At 50.4% G+C, this 13746-nt stretch overlaps 1 protein-coding gene across 2 annotated transcripts; it reads left to right on the top strand.

Moving 5' to 3' along the window:
- The first annotated feature begins 13 nt into the window (after nucleotides 1–13).
- NHLH1 (nescient helix-loop-helix 1) lies at nucleotides 14–13474 on the top strand. Of its 2 annotated transcripts, XM_023214243.2 has the most exons (3): nucleotides 14–104; nucleotides 212–499; nucleotides 11191–13472. In XM_023214243.2, exon 3 carries the CDS (start codon nucleotides 11363–11365, stop codon nucleotides 11762–11764), a length of 402 nt encoding a protein of 133 aa, XP_023070011.1. In that variant the 5' UTR covers nucleotides 14–104; nucleotides 212–499; nucleotides 11191–11362; the 3' UTR covers nucleotides 11765–13472. The 2 variants fall into 2 exon arrangements, with proteins under 2 accessions (XP_023070011.1, XP_023070012.1); XM_023214244.1 differs by lacking the exons at nucleotides 14–104; nucleotides 212–499 and adding an exon at nucleotides 7177–7998 and having other exon boundaries at nucleotides 11191–13474.
- The last annotated feature ends 272 nt before the right edge of the window (nucleotides 13475–13746 follow it).

A 13746-nucleotide genomic window follows, 5' to 3' on the forward strand; every position in this document is an offset into this window, starting at 1 on the left:
CTACAGTTATTCTTCCCAGGCCACTTTGTTCAGCGAGCCTAGACTGGAAGTCATGAAGTTGTTATCTTTTATGCTATCGTCTTGGGCTCCAGAGGACCCAAGGGGTAAGGCTTTGTCAAAAACAGTTGAAGTCCTTTCAAATTGCAGAGCCCTGGGTCTCCTCTTATAAGAACAATGTTAACATAGTTTCTTCTCACTTTGTAATGAACAGGCATGTCTTTATTCACTCTGAGACACTGGCTGGGGTACAGAGATGAAGAGAATATAACCCTAACCCTTGAGTAGCTCACAGTTGGGATGAGAGAAGAGACAGACATTCTCACAGCTGCATGTAATCCAGTGTAATAAAAGGAATAATCGCAGTATATCCCAAGTGCTCTGGTAGCACATAGAGGAATTCAGGACCATGTCGGGGGTGACATTCAAGTGATGATTTAAAGCGTTCACCGGGTGTGGAAGCACAGAATCAAGAAAAGGCGTGAGTCACGTTTGGGAGATGGTAAGTTCAGTGTGTCTGAGCCATAAGGATCAGCAGGAGGCGAGACTAGGCTGAATCCCAAAGTTCTTGGCTGGCATGCTAAGGAGTTTGGATTTCTGTTAATGGTGGGCCTTTTGTAGGCCAAAACAAGTTTGAACTATTTTAGAAAAAGAACCTGACCTCTGTAGAGATGCTCAAATTCCCTAGGTCTTCACGGAGGCAAAATTCTGGAGTAGAGCAGCCCTGCTAAATGATCGTGGGCAATGGCTGAGTCAGCCAAGGGGGAAAGAGAACCTGCAGGAGTAGAAGCTTAAACCCAGCCTTCACTCGACTGCTGGCCAGGAGGCTGCCTCTGACACGTGCCTGAATGCCAGCAGCAACGGAAAGGGACTGGCTGGCAGTATTCACAGGGTTTCAAGCACTCCTCTTAGTTCCCTGATTGGACTATTTACCTTTTCAAATCCTGCTGAGAAGAGGTGATTTTTCTCCAGGTTTCTCTCCAAGTTCCCCTGGGGGAAGGGAGACATGTTTGGAGTTCTGAGAGATGAAATATACCCTGCTACTTCTCCCCCACCCCAACCCTCCCAGTTTGAGCTGGAGAGGCTGTGTGGTGCTGGCGGGAGTCGAGCACAGCTGCCACCATCGACTGGGCCGGGCTCCACACCTCCCTTGGCCAATAGGTCTCCCAGCGGACAGAGCAGTAAACTCCCTCATCCTGCTGGCAGCTTCAGGAAGCAGAGAAGTGGCTGGGAACCAATGAGGGGGCTGAACAGGGAAACAGGGTTGGGCGGAATCGTGATCAACGGGTAAGTAAGAAGTTTCGAGATGTAGGACTGTCACTACTTCAATCTCTGCCTAGGGAAGCATCCTGAACACAAACTTGTCTGCTGCCTTCCATGCTCCCTTACCTTCCACCTCCTAAAAAACCAGCTTAGCTTTTTCCATGGCTCATGGAGAGGCCAGGCCCCATAGAAGGAGCACAGCCATCCAGATGACCCACTGGTCTCTCAAACACCCTCCCTTTCTGAGACCATGGTTCTGACTTCTTACCAGTTATCTCCTATGCCCTGAAGACCATGTGTGACTGGCTGGAAGCATCTAATGGGCCATGTACTTCTCAGTTCCTTAGCCTCCGCCTCTCCCTTGATCTTGGCCTTGCCTACCCATGCCTTCTGAAATGTTTCATTTTCCAGCCCCTTTCCTTTCCCCAAGGGTTTTCCTCCCTATCTACTCCTGCCTGTTGTTAGCTGACACCGTACCTTCTCTTCCAACCCATGCCAATACTGGAATAACTGACCACTCCTGCCCCAAGACCAAGCCTGCCTCTGCCTATTGTGATATCTCGTCTCTCAAGACGGAGGCTTTCCTACTCACTGGTGTTTCTTGCCCAGCTTCTCTGGGTAAAGGGATTTTTTATTTTTTTCTTTTTCACCTCTGGGTCACTGCTCTCAAAGGTACATCCTGCGATGAGATACTGTTTACCCAGAGTGTGGTGGTCTGTAATCTGTGTCACTATTATTCAGTAGGACTTTTGTTTCTTCAAGGGATCTTAGAAATCATTTGCATAGTCTAACTCAGTTGATTGAAGAGGGAAAGAGCCCAGAGGAGTGATGTGGCTTGCCCAAGGTCACACAGCAAATTAGAGACAGAACTAGGATTAGAACCTTCTGTACATCTGCATGGGCAGCCACAGCAGTAATAAGCATTTATTGAGCATGGTTCTGGGTAGGGCATTCTGCCCAGCATGGGGGAAGAGATAGAGCACCTTCCCTTGGAGATTTGGGACCCAGAGTCTAGATGGCAGGACGAGACATAAGATAAATAACAGGCAAGGCAGCATAGTCCCCATGCAAAATCAGTGCTATAAACAGGTTCTACAGAGAAGTTCAGAGGATGAAAGGTTTGCTTCAGCCAGGTGAGGCCAGTATGGAGGAACGTCATGGGAAAAGGTCAGGACCAGGATTCTGCCACTAATGCTCTTTGTGGCCTTGGAAAGGGCATTTCCTCCTTCTGTAAAATGTAGTTAGACAAGGGACTGCTCCCAGGTCCCCCCAGCTCTGTCAGTCTTGTTCTTTGAAGAGAGCCAGAGTTGAAGCCTTTTCCTTCTCCCTTCATCTGAAAACTCGGAACAGGGAACGTTTGAGAGGTTGATCAATTCCTGAACTCTCAAAGGTAGCAGGAGAATCAACTCTAGGGAGGAAGGCCTGAGGGGCACTATTGCCGTATAACCCAGGGACAGCAGGAATATGGGGAAACTGTGGCATAACACCAGAGAAAAGACCCTGTCACCCAGCATCCCATTCCCAAAAAAAGTTTGGCAGGAATTGAAGTTAAACTGGGGAAGCAGGGACCCCTGGAAGGTTGGGGTCCCAGTGGGCCTCAGATTGGATTTTTATTCCTTCCTGAATTCAAACTCCAAAGCTAGAGGAGCTCTCCCACTCCTATTGTGGAAAAGGGCAGCTGTTGCCCCTGTCCCCAATCGGGGAAACTTGGAGCAGGAGTGGAGGGGTCATCTCAGGAGGCCTAAGGAGAAGTCATTAGTCTGAGATGATGCAATTGTTGAGTAAATGTTACAGCCTCTGGCTCAGGCTGGTTGGATGCTCACAGGCTGGGGGCTAGGACCCCTAGAGTCCCCACTATCTCCCTCAACTCACAACTGAGGAGTTAGATAAACTGAGGGAAGAAAGCAAAAAAATGAGAGGGTATCCAGAAAAGGAAAGCTAGTGAAAGGAAACTAAGGAAGCAGGGGGTTCCTGGAAGGACTGAAGGCAGAAAGGGAGGCTGAAAGCTGTACTGAGAGGGATGGGAGCCTGAGGGGAGAAAGGCCAGGCGGGCGTGGCCAGGAGGGGAGTAAGCCCAGAGCTGGTGGTGACAGATGGGTGGACACAAAGAAGAGAGCTTCAGGGAAGACAGATGGATGGGGGAGGGAAGAGAAGAGGTTGGGGGGATTTGGGGGGAGCCCAGTAGTTGGAGGCCATAATGAGATTGGAGATGGGCTATGAGCTGAGGAGAGGTGAGTGGAGAGGAAAGAAGAAAGGGGAGGCCGCCTTAGGAGACAAAGGCAATACAGCCTAGAGGGCCGGGACGAGAGGGCTCGGTTGGGCACTGAGAAGGGGGGCTTCCAGCCGGGCTGGCAGCAGAGAGAGTGACAGATTGTGTAGTGAGCCAGGGTGGAGACCCGCTGTCACCTTCCAGAGGCACAGAGAGGTGGAGACAAGAGAAAGACAGACTGACAGGGACCATGTGGAAAAACACAAGGAGAGAAGCTAAGATGAAAGACATCCAAGACAGGCTGTCCCTTCCCAGAAACAACAGCTCCTGCCCAGGAGGAGCAAGCTCTGCCTGTCTTGCTCCTGTGACCCAAAACACTGCCACTGTTAAAAAATAACACCCTAGCCATAGGCCACTCCCGGGAAGGGTCAGGCAGTGTGGCACAGCAAGGGTTAATGTCGTCTGCTCTCCCTGCCAGCCGCTTGCCTGGTTGGGTCCCCAGGGCTCCCCACATATGTCACCCCCTCTCCTGCCAAACCCACTGCTTCCCAGCTCCTCCAGGCCCTCCCCCCACCCTCGAGGACAAGGCCCAGGCCCCTGTGTCTTCCCTACACACCAACCTCCCTCCCACAACGATCTACCTCTCAGGCCATGGGGAAAGATTTGCGAATCATGATCTGAAAAAGTGAGTGCCTGTAAAATGTAAAATAGCAGGAACACTCATTCTGTTGTATCAGGTGTTGCCTGATTATTGGATTATCACAAACAAAAGCCAGTGGAGATTTTTAAACAACAAAAAGAAAGTAAAGTAACAAACTATGAAGCCATAATCATTCTCCTTATCCCCAGGCCCTGGTCTTCCTGCCCTCCTTGCAGCAAAGACCCATACACAACTCCAGGGGTTCTCCCTTCCCCTGGGGTCAGAGGCCAGACAAGCTGGGTTGGCCTCAGAACTCTCCCCAGCCTCCATAATCATAATGCCACAGATACATGTGTGTATGAAACTTCTTGCCACTTTAAAATCACCATAGGAGGTTGGGATGAGCACTTTATACAGTTTACCCAGCATTTTCCCATGCATTATTTCACCTGGGTGTCACTACTCTGACAAAATAAAACTCAGTCAAGGTTAAGTGACTTATCCAAGGTCACCAGGACTTAGAACCATGTCTAACTGCCCCCAAATTTAGTAGATGTAGTTCTTCCCATCATTTCATGCATTTATGTCCTCTTTATCACAATTGTGTTTAGCTACTCCCCTAAGGAGCAAATTCTAAGTGAAGTCCTAAGTGAAAACTGGGGCAGGAGGCCCCAGAGTCCAGGATCCTGGGATGCCAGATGCAGAGGAGGAGGAGCGGCCCCCAGAGCACTCTTGCACCCTCCTCTCCCATGGAACCTTAGCTTGAACTGGGACAGGTTCAGGCCGGGTGCTTCCGGGATGGAGGCTGCAGAGCTTAAGTATCTGAGCAAAATGGCCTGAAAGGAGGGAGCCCTGCAAGGGGTTTGGCTTCTTCCTGCATTCTCTATGCGATTCTCAAGGTTCCTTTCTGCTTAGGGGGTCTCTCTAGATTCTGCTTCTGTTTTCCTCAATGTCTTACTTTTTGGGATCTGGCCTCCCTGTTTCAGTAATAGTCCCTCATCTCCATCGTTCAGTTTATCACCTTTCCGCACCTTGTTCTCTTTGTCTCTGGTATTTTTTGTTTCCTCCCAACTGTCTGCTCTCTGCTTACCCCGCACCTATGTGGCCCCACCCTGCCTTGGGGCCTCCCTCAGGACTCTGTCTCATGGTGTCAGTATTTCCCTGTCACTGAATGGCTGTGTTTCCTCCACATCTGTATTCATCCAAGTCTGTGTCTCTCTTTTTTTTAAGACGGAATCTTGCTCTTGTCGCCCAGGCTGGAGTGCAATGGCACAATTTCGGCTCACTGCAACCTCTGCCTCTCGGGTTCAAGCGATGCTCCTGCCTCAGCCTCTCGAGTAGCTGGGATTACAGGTGCCCACCACCACGCCCAGCTAATTTTTGTATTTTTAGTAGAGACGGGGTTTCACAATGCTGGTCAGGCTGGTCTCGAACTCCTGACCTTAGGTGATCCACCCGCCTTGGCCTCGCAAAGTGCTGAGATTACAGGTGTGAGCCACTGTGCCCGGCTGCAGCATCCTCTTTTAAAGCCTCTCCCCAAGTCTCTATCTCTCCCATAGCTTGGGTCTCCAAGTCTTCCCCAAAGCCTTGGTAACCTGGCAATTCTGTTTCCATTCTTTTTTTTTTCTTAAAAAAAAATCTTTTTGCCTCCTTTGTGTGTCAATCTCCCCATGAGACTGTGTCTTCCCATTTCCCTTTGTCTTCCCCATGTCTGTTACCCAATGACTGTGGTTTCTCATTTTCTTCTCTCCCTGAGTCTCGGTATCTTCCCGTGTCTTTCTCGTCGTTTTCCTCCACTTCCCCTATCTCTGTTCATCTCCCCTTCTTTCTGTATCTCTCATCTCCCCCATGGCACTCTCTCCTGAGTCTCTTGGTCTCCCAATTTCTTGGATGGGGTGGAGGGCAGGACAGTGGAGGAGGTAGAATTGTTGTTGCTGGGGGCTCATTAGGTGGAGATTGGTTTTTAATCAGCACCATGGCAATGATGATGCAAGAACTGAGATGCCACCTGATCCCCTGCCCCCCAGCCCCCCTCCTCAAGCCTCCTTTCCCCTCCAGCTCAGCCCATCTGCTGGCGCCTGGGCACCTGTCTGGGCCTGCCCAGGTGGGAGTTGGCACCTCCCAGACTCAGGGGTGGGGGCAGGTGGGGGAGCTTGGGGAGGAATTATGGGACTCCCCTTAGGGAATGCTTCACCCAGGAGAAAGCCCAGAAAATGTTGACCAGCAACAGAGAAATGACAAGTTCCTCCAGCCTGAAGGTGGGATGTGCTCCTACTAAGCTCTAGGCCCACTACACATATTATCTCCCTTAATTTCCATGGCAACCTAAGAAGCAGCTATTATCAACCCCATTTTACAGAAAAAGAGGTCAAGGCTCAAAAGATTGTTATTTGTCCAAGGTCACACAGCTGACAGAGCCTTTTTCACTGTACCACACTACCTCTCCAGCCATGGTTCTTTTGAATACTCGCAGAGATTCAGTGAAAACGTCGAACAGCTGAGTAGGGAGAGAACTTCAGGTACTGAAACCCTGTGTGCACTCCCTCTCTATGTACCCTGGTCCCTGTGCTGCCCATCCTCAATCCTGCCACTCGGCAACATACACACACACACATTCACACTCAAACTCACACACACTTGCATATACATGCTGGAGGCTGCTGAGCTGTTGATGGGAACTTAATCAGTGGCCATTTGCATATAATTTTGTATCTGGTTTTCTTATTGCTGATTTGATGCCCTCAAAACTCAGAGCCTACCTAGGCTGCCCTGCCCTCCTCTCCCAGTATCCTTCCAATCCTGGTTCTTCCTGTCTTGGCACTCCTCCACTCCTCTCCTTTTAGCCCTTACCTCTTCCTAAGAGCCCTCTAATTCCCAGTGGTTCAGGTTGGGCTGGCCAGCCTAGAAAAACTCCCTGTGGGATCTGTGTCCCAAATTTGATCCTGCTCCTCCCCTTGGTGATGGGTTAGGTAGAAAGATAGGGGATGGGGTAAGGAGGGTGTGGGGGTGATTGAGTCCCAGGGTGATGAGGGTAGGGGCTTGAACAGTTGCTACAGGCAGCCTGGCAAACAGTGGGTACCAGTTTTATGAAGGATAAGAACTTGAGGGCCAGGACCCTAGGGTCCTCTTCTACATTTTAGTGCAGTCCTCTTGCTGTTTTCTCGGTTTCCCTGTTAGTACCTTGAAGAGTCTTCCTCTCAGGAAAAAGGAGACACCAGGAAGGGGCTGTCCAAGTCACGCTGGGACTCAGAATGGGGCCATGGCACTTAACCATAGCTTGCTCGGAGCCTCTGCCCTGCTGCCTCTGGTGTGGGAGACTGAGGGGGTTCATCTGTGGTCCTGCCCTGGCTCTCGCCCCAGCCCCACCCCTTCCCCAGCTCTCCATTTCTTGCTTATGAAATATGCATGGAGAACAGATGTCCCTGCTCCCCCACTCCCCGCCCCCCCAGGGCCAGCCCCCGCCCCCAGCTCCCGGGGGGTTCCCAGATCCCTCTGCCAATGGCTGCGTGGCCTGGCTGTTTAATATTGATGAAGGGGGGTGGGCCTGGGCCAGCCAATGGAGAGCTGGGGGTGTGTGTGTGTATCTCCATATATATACATAGGGCTGGGCCAGCTCAGGTGTGTATGTGTCTGAGGGTGTGTGTGTGAGTGTGGCTGGCCTCAGTACCCTGCCAAGCCTACCACCTCCACCTGGGCCCTACACCGCCACAATGTGTACCCCTCTTATCTGCCCTGGAGCCTGTACAGCCATGCCACGCTGCCCCTGAGAGTCTAGAAAGCTGGTCACTAACTTTGCAGACGGATGAGCCCTGAGCACCCAGAGGAGACTGGGGCTGTCAGCGCTGCCCCTTGTGCTGCCGGCTTGGATCCCCTGACAGGGTCCTTCTAGGTAAAGGGGAAACCACGGGCGGGGAGGGATGGGCGTGTCCCTCCCATTCTCTGGCTCAAGCCCCTTCCTAGAGCCTCCCTCTAGTTCTCTCTCTCATGTGCTGTGTCTCTCTCTGTCTCCGCATGTCCCTCTTCTCCACTCCTCCCCTTCGACTCTTTGTGCCTATCTATCCTCAGTCGGGTTAGGGCTGGCAGAAGTCGGGTGGGAAGTCCTGTCCTGGAGGCTTGGAATTGCTGCTGCCCTGATCCTCGGACCCTGGAACTTTGAGACCAGAAGTGGATTTGGGGGTGAGGACTTGATAGGTAAATAGAAGCTGCTGCCGGGACTGGAACTGGGGAGGACAGTGGGGCCAGGTGGAGATGAGACTGGGGCCAGATGGAGAGCCCAGAGAGGGGAAGGAAGGGCATGGCAAAGTGATGAGGGATGAAGGAACGTAGGCAGCAGGCAGAGAGAATTAGCCTGTGATAGATGTGATAAATGTGTTGGGAACCCCACAGCTGAACTCCTGCTCCCAACTCCAGCATGGGGGTGGGGAGTTGGGGGCACTAAACATGTACTGGGAGGTGCTGACTTTGGGGCCTCCCACACTATTGCCATCCCCTCATAGTTCATTTGAACCCCAGAACATGGAATGTGTTCTCAATTTCAGCACTAACCACCTTCTGTTTCCTGTTAAGATTGTGTGTACTTATCATCAGATGTGGATGACTTTGCATCCCTCCAGAGCTTCATAGCTGTTTGTTGGCTTGATTTGAACCTATCTTCTGTGTGATGGGGTGGGGGGCAAGGCTTGGGAGGATCCTTACCCCTGTGAGAGTATCTATCAGGCAGGAAAGCCAGGGCAGGGAAAGAAGGGGAGATAGTGACGGTGCAGGCACCTTGGGGCTTCTGTTTCTAATCATTCTTAGTTGAGCTGATGGTGAGTGGCCACTGTTCCCCTTTAACACTGCAACAAGCAAAGCCCTTTCCCCAGCTTTTCCAATGCCATATTTGTGCTGCCCTGCCCTGATCTCCTCTGGTCCTAGGACAAGCAAACCTTAGCTGAGTCCCATAAGGGTAGCTCCAAAAATCTGTCTGTGTCCTCCTCTGCAGGTCATGTCTGAACCTACCCTGGGCTATGGGAGAGTATGGAGGTAGAAGGTTGATTATGTTCCCTTTCCCCAGTCTTCCTTGCAGAGCCTCCAAAAGGGCCAGGGAATGGCAAGGGCTGAAAATTTCAAGGACAGAGGTGGAGGAAGGGGCTGGTTGTGCATAGTGGGGTGGTGGTGAGAAGAGATATCTTCCCCTGGTTTTAGTGGACAGGATCTGACATCCACAATGGTTCTGCTGGAGCGGTTTGGGGGAACTGGGAAGGGAGCTGTGCAGAGCTGGGGCAGCTGTGCAGAGCTCCATATGTCCTAGTCTACTCTACAATGGGCAATCTGTGTGTTTATCCACTCCTCTACCCCAGGCAGCAAGGGTGGAGAGGGGCCCTGAGAGGGAGGGGACCACAGGACCAAGGCTTGTATTCTCCCCTCACAACTGGGAAGCATCTAGAGTCATAGCTAACTTCTCTTGGAGCTGTGGCTGTGGTCTTGCTCAGATTTTTTCCTCCTTTTATTTATTCATTTAGGTAAAAAACAACATAAAATTTATAATCTTAACCATTTTTAAGTGTACAATTCAGTAGTGTTCAGTATATTCACATTGTTGTGAAACAGATCTCTAGCACTTTTTCATCCTGCAAATGTATAATTCTATACCCACTGAACAACAACTCCCCTTTACCTACTCCCTCAGTCCCTGGCAACCGCCATTCTACTTTCCGTTTCTATGAATTAGACTACCTTAAATACCTCATATAAGTGGAGCTATACAGTATTTGTGTTGCTACTGGTTTATTTCACTTATCATCATATCCTCAAGGTTCATTCATGCTGTAGTGTGTGACAGAACTTCCTTTTTAGGGCTGAATAATATTCCACTGTACGTATATACTACATTTTGTTTCTCTGTTGTCTATTGATGGACATTTGGCTTGCTTCTACCTCTTGGCTATTGTGACTAGTGCTGCTATGAACATGAGTGTGCAAATATCTCTTTGGCTTGTATATATACCCAGAGGTAGGATTCCTGGAGCATATGGTAGTTTTATTTTTTTATTTTTTGAGGAACATTTATACTGTTTTCCATGGTGGTTGCATCATTTTGCAGTCCCAACAAGGCATAAGGGTTCTGATTTCTCCATATCCTCGCCAAGACTTATTTTTTGTTTGTTTGGTTTTTGTTTCTATAGTAGCCATCCTAATGGGTATGAAGTGATATTTCATAGTGGTTTTGATTTGCATTTTAATGATTAGTGATGTTGAACATTTTTTCATATACTTGTTGGCCATTTGTATAACATCTTTGGAGAAATGTGTATTCTAATCCTTTGCCCATTTTTTTTTCTTTAAAAAATTTTTATTTACATAAATTTATTGGGTACAAGTGCAATTTTGTTACATGCATAGATTGCATAATGGTCAAGTCAGGGGTCTTAGGATGTCCATCACCTGAATAACATACATGGTACCCATTCTGTAATTTCTCATTTCACCCCCCTCCCAATCCCTCCTTTGCCCATTTTTAAATTGGGTTATTTTATTTTATTTTTGTTATTGAGTTGTAGGACTTATTTATATGTTCTGGATATTAACCCCTCATCAGATATATAATTTGCAAATATTTTCTCCCATTCCATAGATTGCTGTTTTACTCTGTTGATTATGTTCTTCAATACATTAAAGTCTGATGTGGTCCCATTTTTTCTATTTTTGCTTTTGGTGTCACATCCAAGAAATCACTGCTGAGTCCAACGTCATGAAGGTCTCTCCCTGTTTGCTTCTAGGAGTTTTATGGTTTTAGATCTTCAATCCTCTTGCTCAGTTTTAACCTGCCTGGTGTATCCTTCTCATCACTTCTGCTCCTTTCCTGTTACTCGTTTTCTCTTCCCTTCTTATTACCTTTCCTCCTCCTCTTCCTTTCACCCTGTCCACCTGCCTGTCTGTCTCTCGGCCTCTCCCCACCCCGACCCACACTCGTTTCTGCTGTTCTTCCCTCACACTCACAGTTCCTTACCCCTCCCAGCCCACCTCAAACCTGCTTTCCTACCTCTGAGCTGAGCACTCCCTCCTCCCTCTGCTGCTACCACTTCTCTCTTCTCTTTTTCAGGCTTCAGACTAGAACCCTGACCATGGAACCCTGAAGTGGCAGTGACTTCTAGAGCTCAGTGGCAGACCCGACGACCCCAGGCCCTTCCTCCCCCTCCCACCACCAGCTTTCAAGCTCCCAGAGGGAGGGGTGGGGAGGGGATCCTGATCTCGCAGGGCAGGGGGCTTCCATCATGATGCTCAACTCAGACACCATGGAGCTGGACCTGCCGCCCAACCACTCAGAGACTGAGTCGGGCTTCAGTGACTGTGGGGGCGGGGCGGGCCCTGATGGTGCTGGGCCTGGGGGTCCGGGAGGGGGCCAGGCCCGAGGCCCAGAGCCGGGAGAGCCTGGTCGGAAAGACATGCAGCATCTGAGCCGCGAGGAGCGCCGGCGCCGGCGCCGCGCCACAGCCAAGTACCGCACGGCCCATGCCACGCGAGAGCGCATCCGCGTGGAAGCCTTCAACCTGGCCTTCGCCGAGCTGCGCAAGCTGCTGCCCACGCTGCCCCCCGACAAGAAGCTCTCCAAGATTGAGATCCTGCGCCTGGCCATCTGCTATATCTCCTACCTGAACCACGTGCTGGACGTCTGAACTCGGCCTGTCTCCCACCTCCCGGACTTCTCTGGGGCCCCTTTCCACCGCTCACTGCTTAGAATGGCCGCATCCTCCCTGAGCCCTTAAACCTTGGCATGGAGTCCCAAAGGCCCTGGGCCCAGGCAGAGAGCCCATGGGCTGGTCATGAGGGCATCTTTCTTTCACTGACCCAGGCACCTCGAGGGCTTTTCTCCTGGGTTCCTCCCGGGGTTTATTGCTGAGGCCCTGCTGTGCAGAATTGTCTGCTAGTGTGGTTGGTATGGAATCCTTGCTAGCTTTACTAAGCCAGCCGCACTTGGAGTCTGCCCCCAAGCTCTCCCACGGAATGCTGCCTCTTCCACCCCTATGTCCAAATTTTCAGGGACTACAGACCCCAGCTGTGTATCCTAACTGTTCTAGCTTCTCCTGCCCTTGGTGGGGATGGGCTGTCAGAACTGCAAGGGAGGAACACTGGGATTAGAGTGGGAGTGGGCTTCTTCCTTCAAGATCTCAGTCTCTCAGTGCTTGGCAGAGGGGCAGGGCCCTGGGGAGGCAGGGGTTGGTGCCCTGACTCCCGTGAGGGGAATCTCAGTAGCTGGGAATTATGGAAAAACTCTTCCTGTTTCTGCCCATCTTGTTCCTGTGGCTTAGCACATACAGACCTCAGATCTTACTTGGTAGTGAGTGCCTTGCCCTCTCCGAGCTATTTGGCCACTTCCCTGCCCCTCTGACTCCTACCGTCCCAATTTGCTCCCTCCCTGTGTGTCACTAGAGAAAAAAACAAAAAAACCTAGATCCCGGATTAGGGGATGACATCCCAAACAGCCTGGAGTATTTGAGAAGGCTCAGGCAACGAGTGGGCCACATCTCACTTCTGCTTCCTCCATCTCAACCCACCCTGAAAATGTGCAGCACCCTCACTGGTTCCTGCCCCTCGCAAGGAGGGTGCCTGAGTGTTGCCCTCTGGGAATGCTCAGTTCTCCTGGCCCTAGGACCTACTTATTAAACTTTTTTTTTTTTTTTTTTTTTCCTTGATCTGCTTTTGGCAAGGGAAGAGACCCCCAACTCTGTGTCCCTACTCCATGTTGCTGATCCCCACCTGCACACTATAACCCAGGGTCAGCAGTAGAATGAAGGGCCTTAGAACCTGCATAGAAGAAATGAACTCACTGCATTTCTGTATTCCCTTCTCCCTCGCAACAAACTCCTAGCTCTACAAGTATATTTATTTATTCATCTATTTATTTACTTATTTATTTATTTATTTATAAATATTGCTATTTATTGCCGAGTTGTGCACTTTGGGATAGAGTGAGGGGCTCCCAGCAGCTCTCGCTGGGTCTTTCTTGCTTCCTCCCTGTTACTCCTCTCCTTTTCTTGCTCCTTCTTCAACTCTTGGTGTGTGTGAGCATGCCCTTTGCTCGCCACACCATATCCTTTCCCCAGATCCACCTGTCCTGACACTGTAGTCCTCCAGGATAGTGCTCCTCCCCCAGCTTCGGGGCTCCTGGATGTCCTTCCTCAACGCCCTCCACCCCTAGACAGTCCCACCCGGTCCCGTCTGCCTATTTTCTCTCCCCAGCCTGCCCTGTGACCCTTGCTTCTTCCTGATACTCCCAAGAGCAGGCCCCAGGGGTCTGTGTCCTATATCTGTGTGTGATTCCTTCTGGTTGCATTCCCAATTTCATACAAAAGGAAAAATAAAAGTGACCTCGTTCTAGCACCAGGTATGGTTGTGGTTCATTCAGTTGGGTTAGGAAGCTGGCCTGCACGTTATGGTAGTGTGGGCATTAAGGGTCCTAGGCTTCGTAGGCTTTTCTGATGAGGTCAGAGAGCTCAGTTTGGGGAACAAATGAAGACAGAGAGAAGGGGCCACAGGGAAAAGAGGTTCAGGGGAGAGTATAACATACAGATCCAAGATTGCCCCACCAAAATCTGGGTGCCAGATACTCCCTTCTTGGTACTTATTTAGTGACACTATCTGACTTCTCTGATGTTGT

Source organism: Piliocolobus tephrosceles, chromosome 1, assembly GCF_002776525.5.
Source record: "Piliocolobus tephrosceles isolate RC106 chromosome 1, ASM277652v3, whole genome shotgun sequence".
Taxonomy (NCBI): Eukaryota; Metazoa; Chordata; class Mammalia; order Primates; family Cercopithecidae; genus Piliocolobus; species Piliocolobus tephrosceles.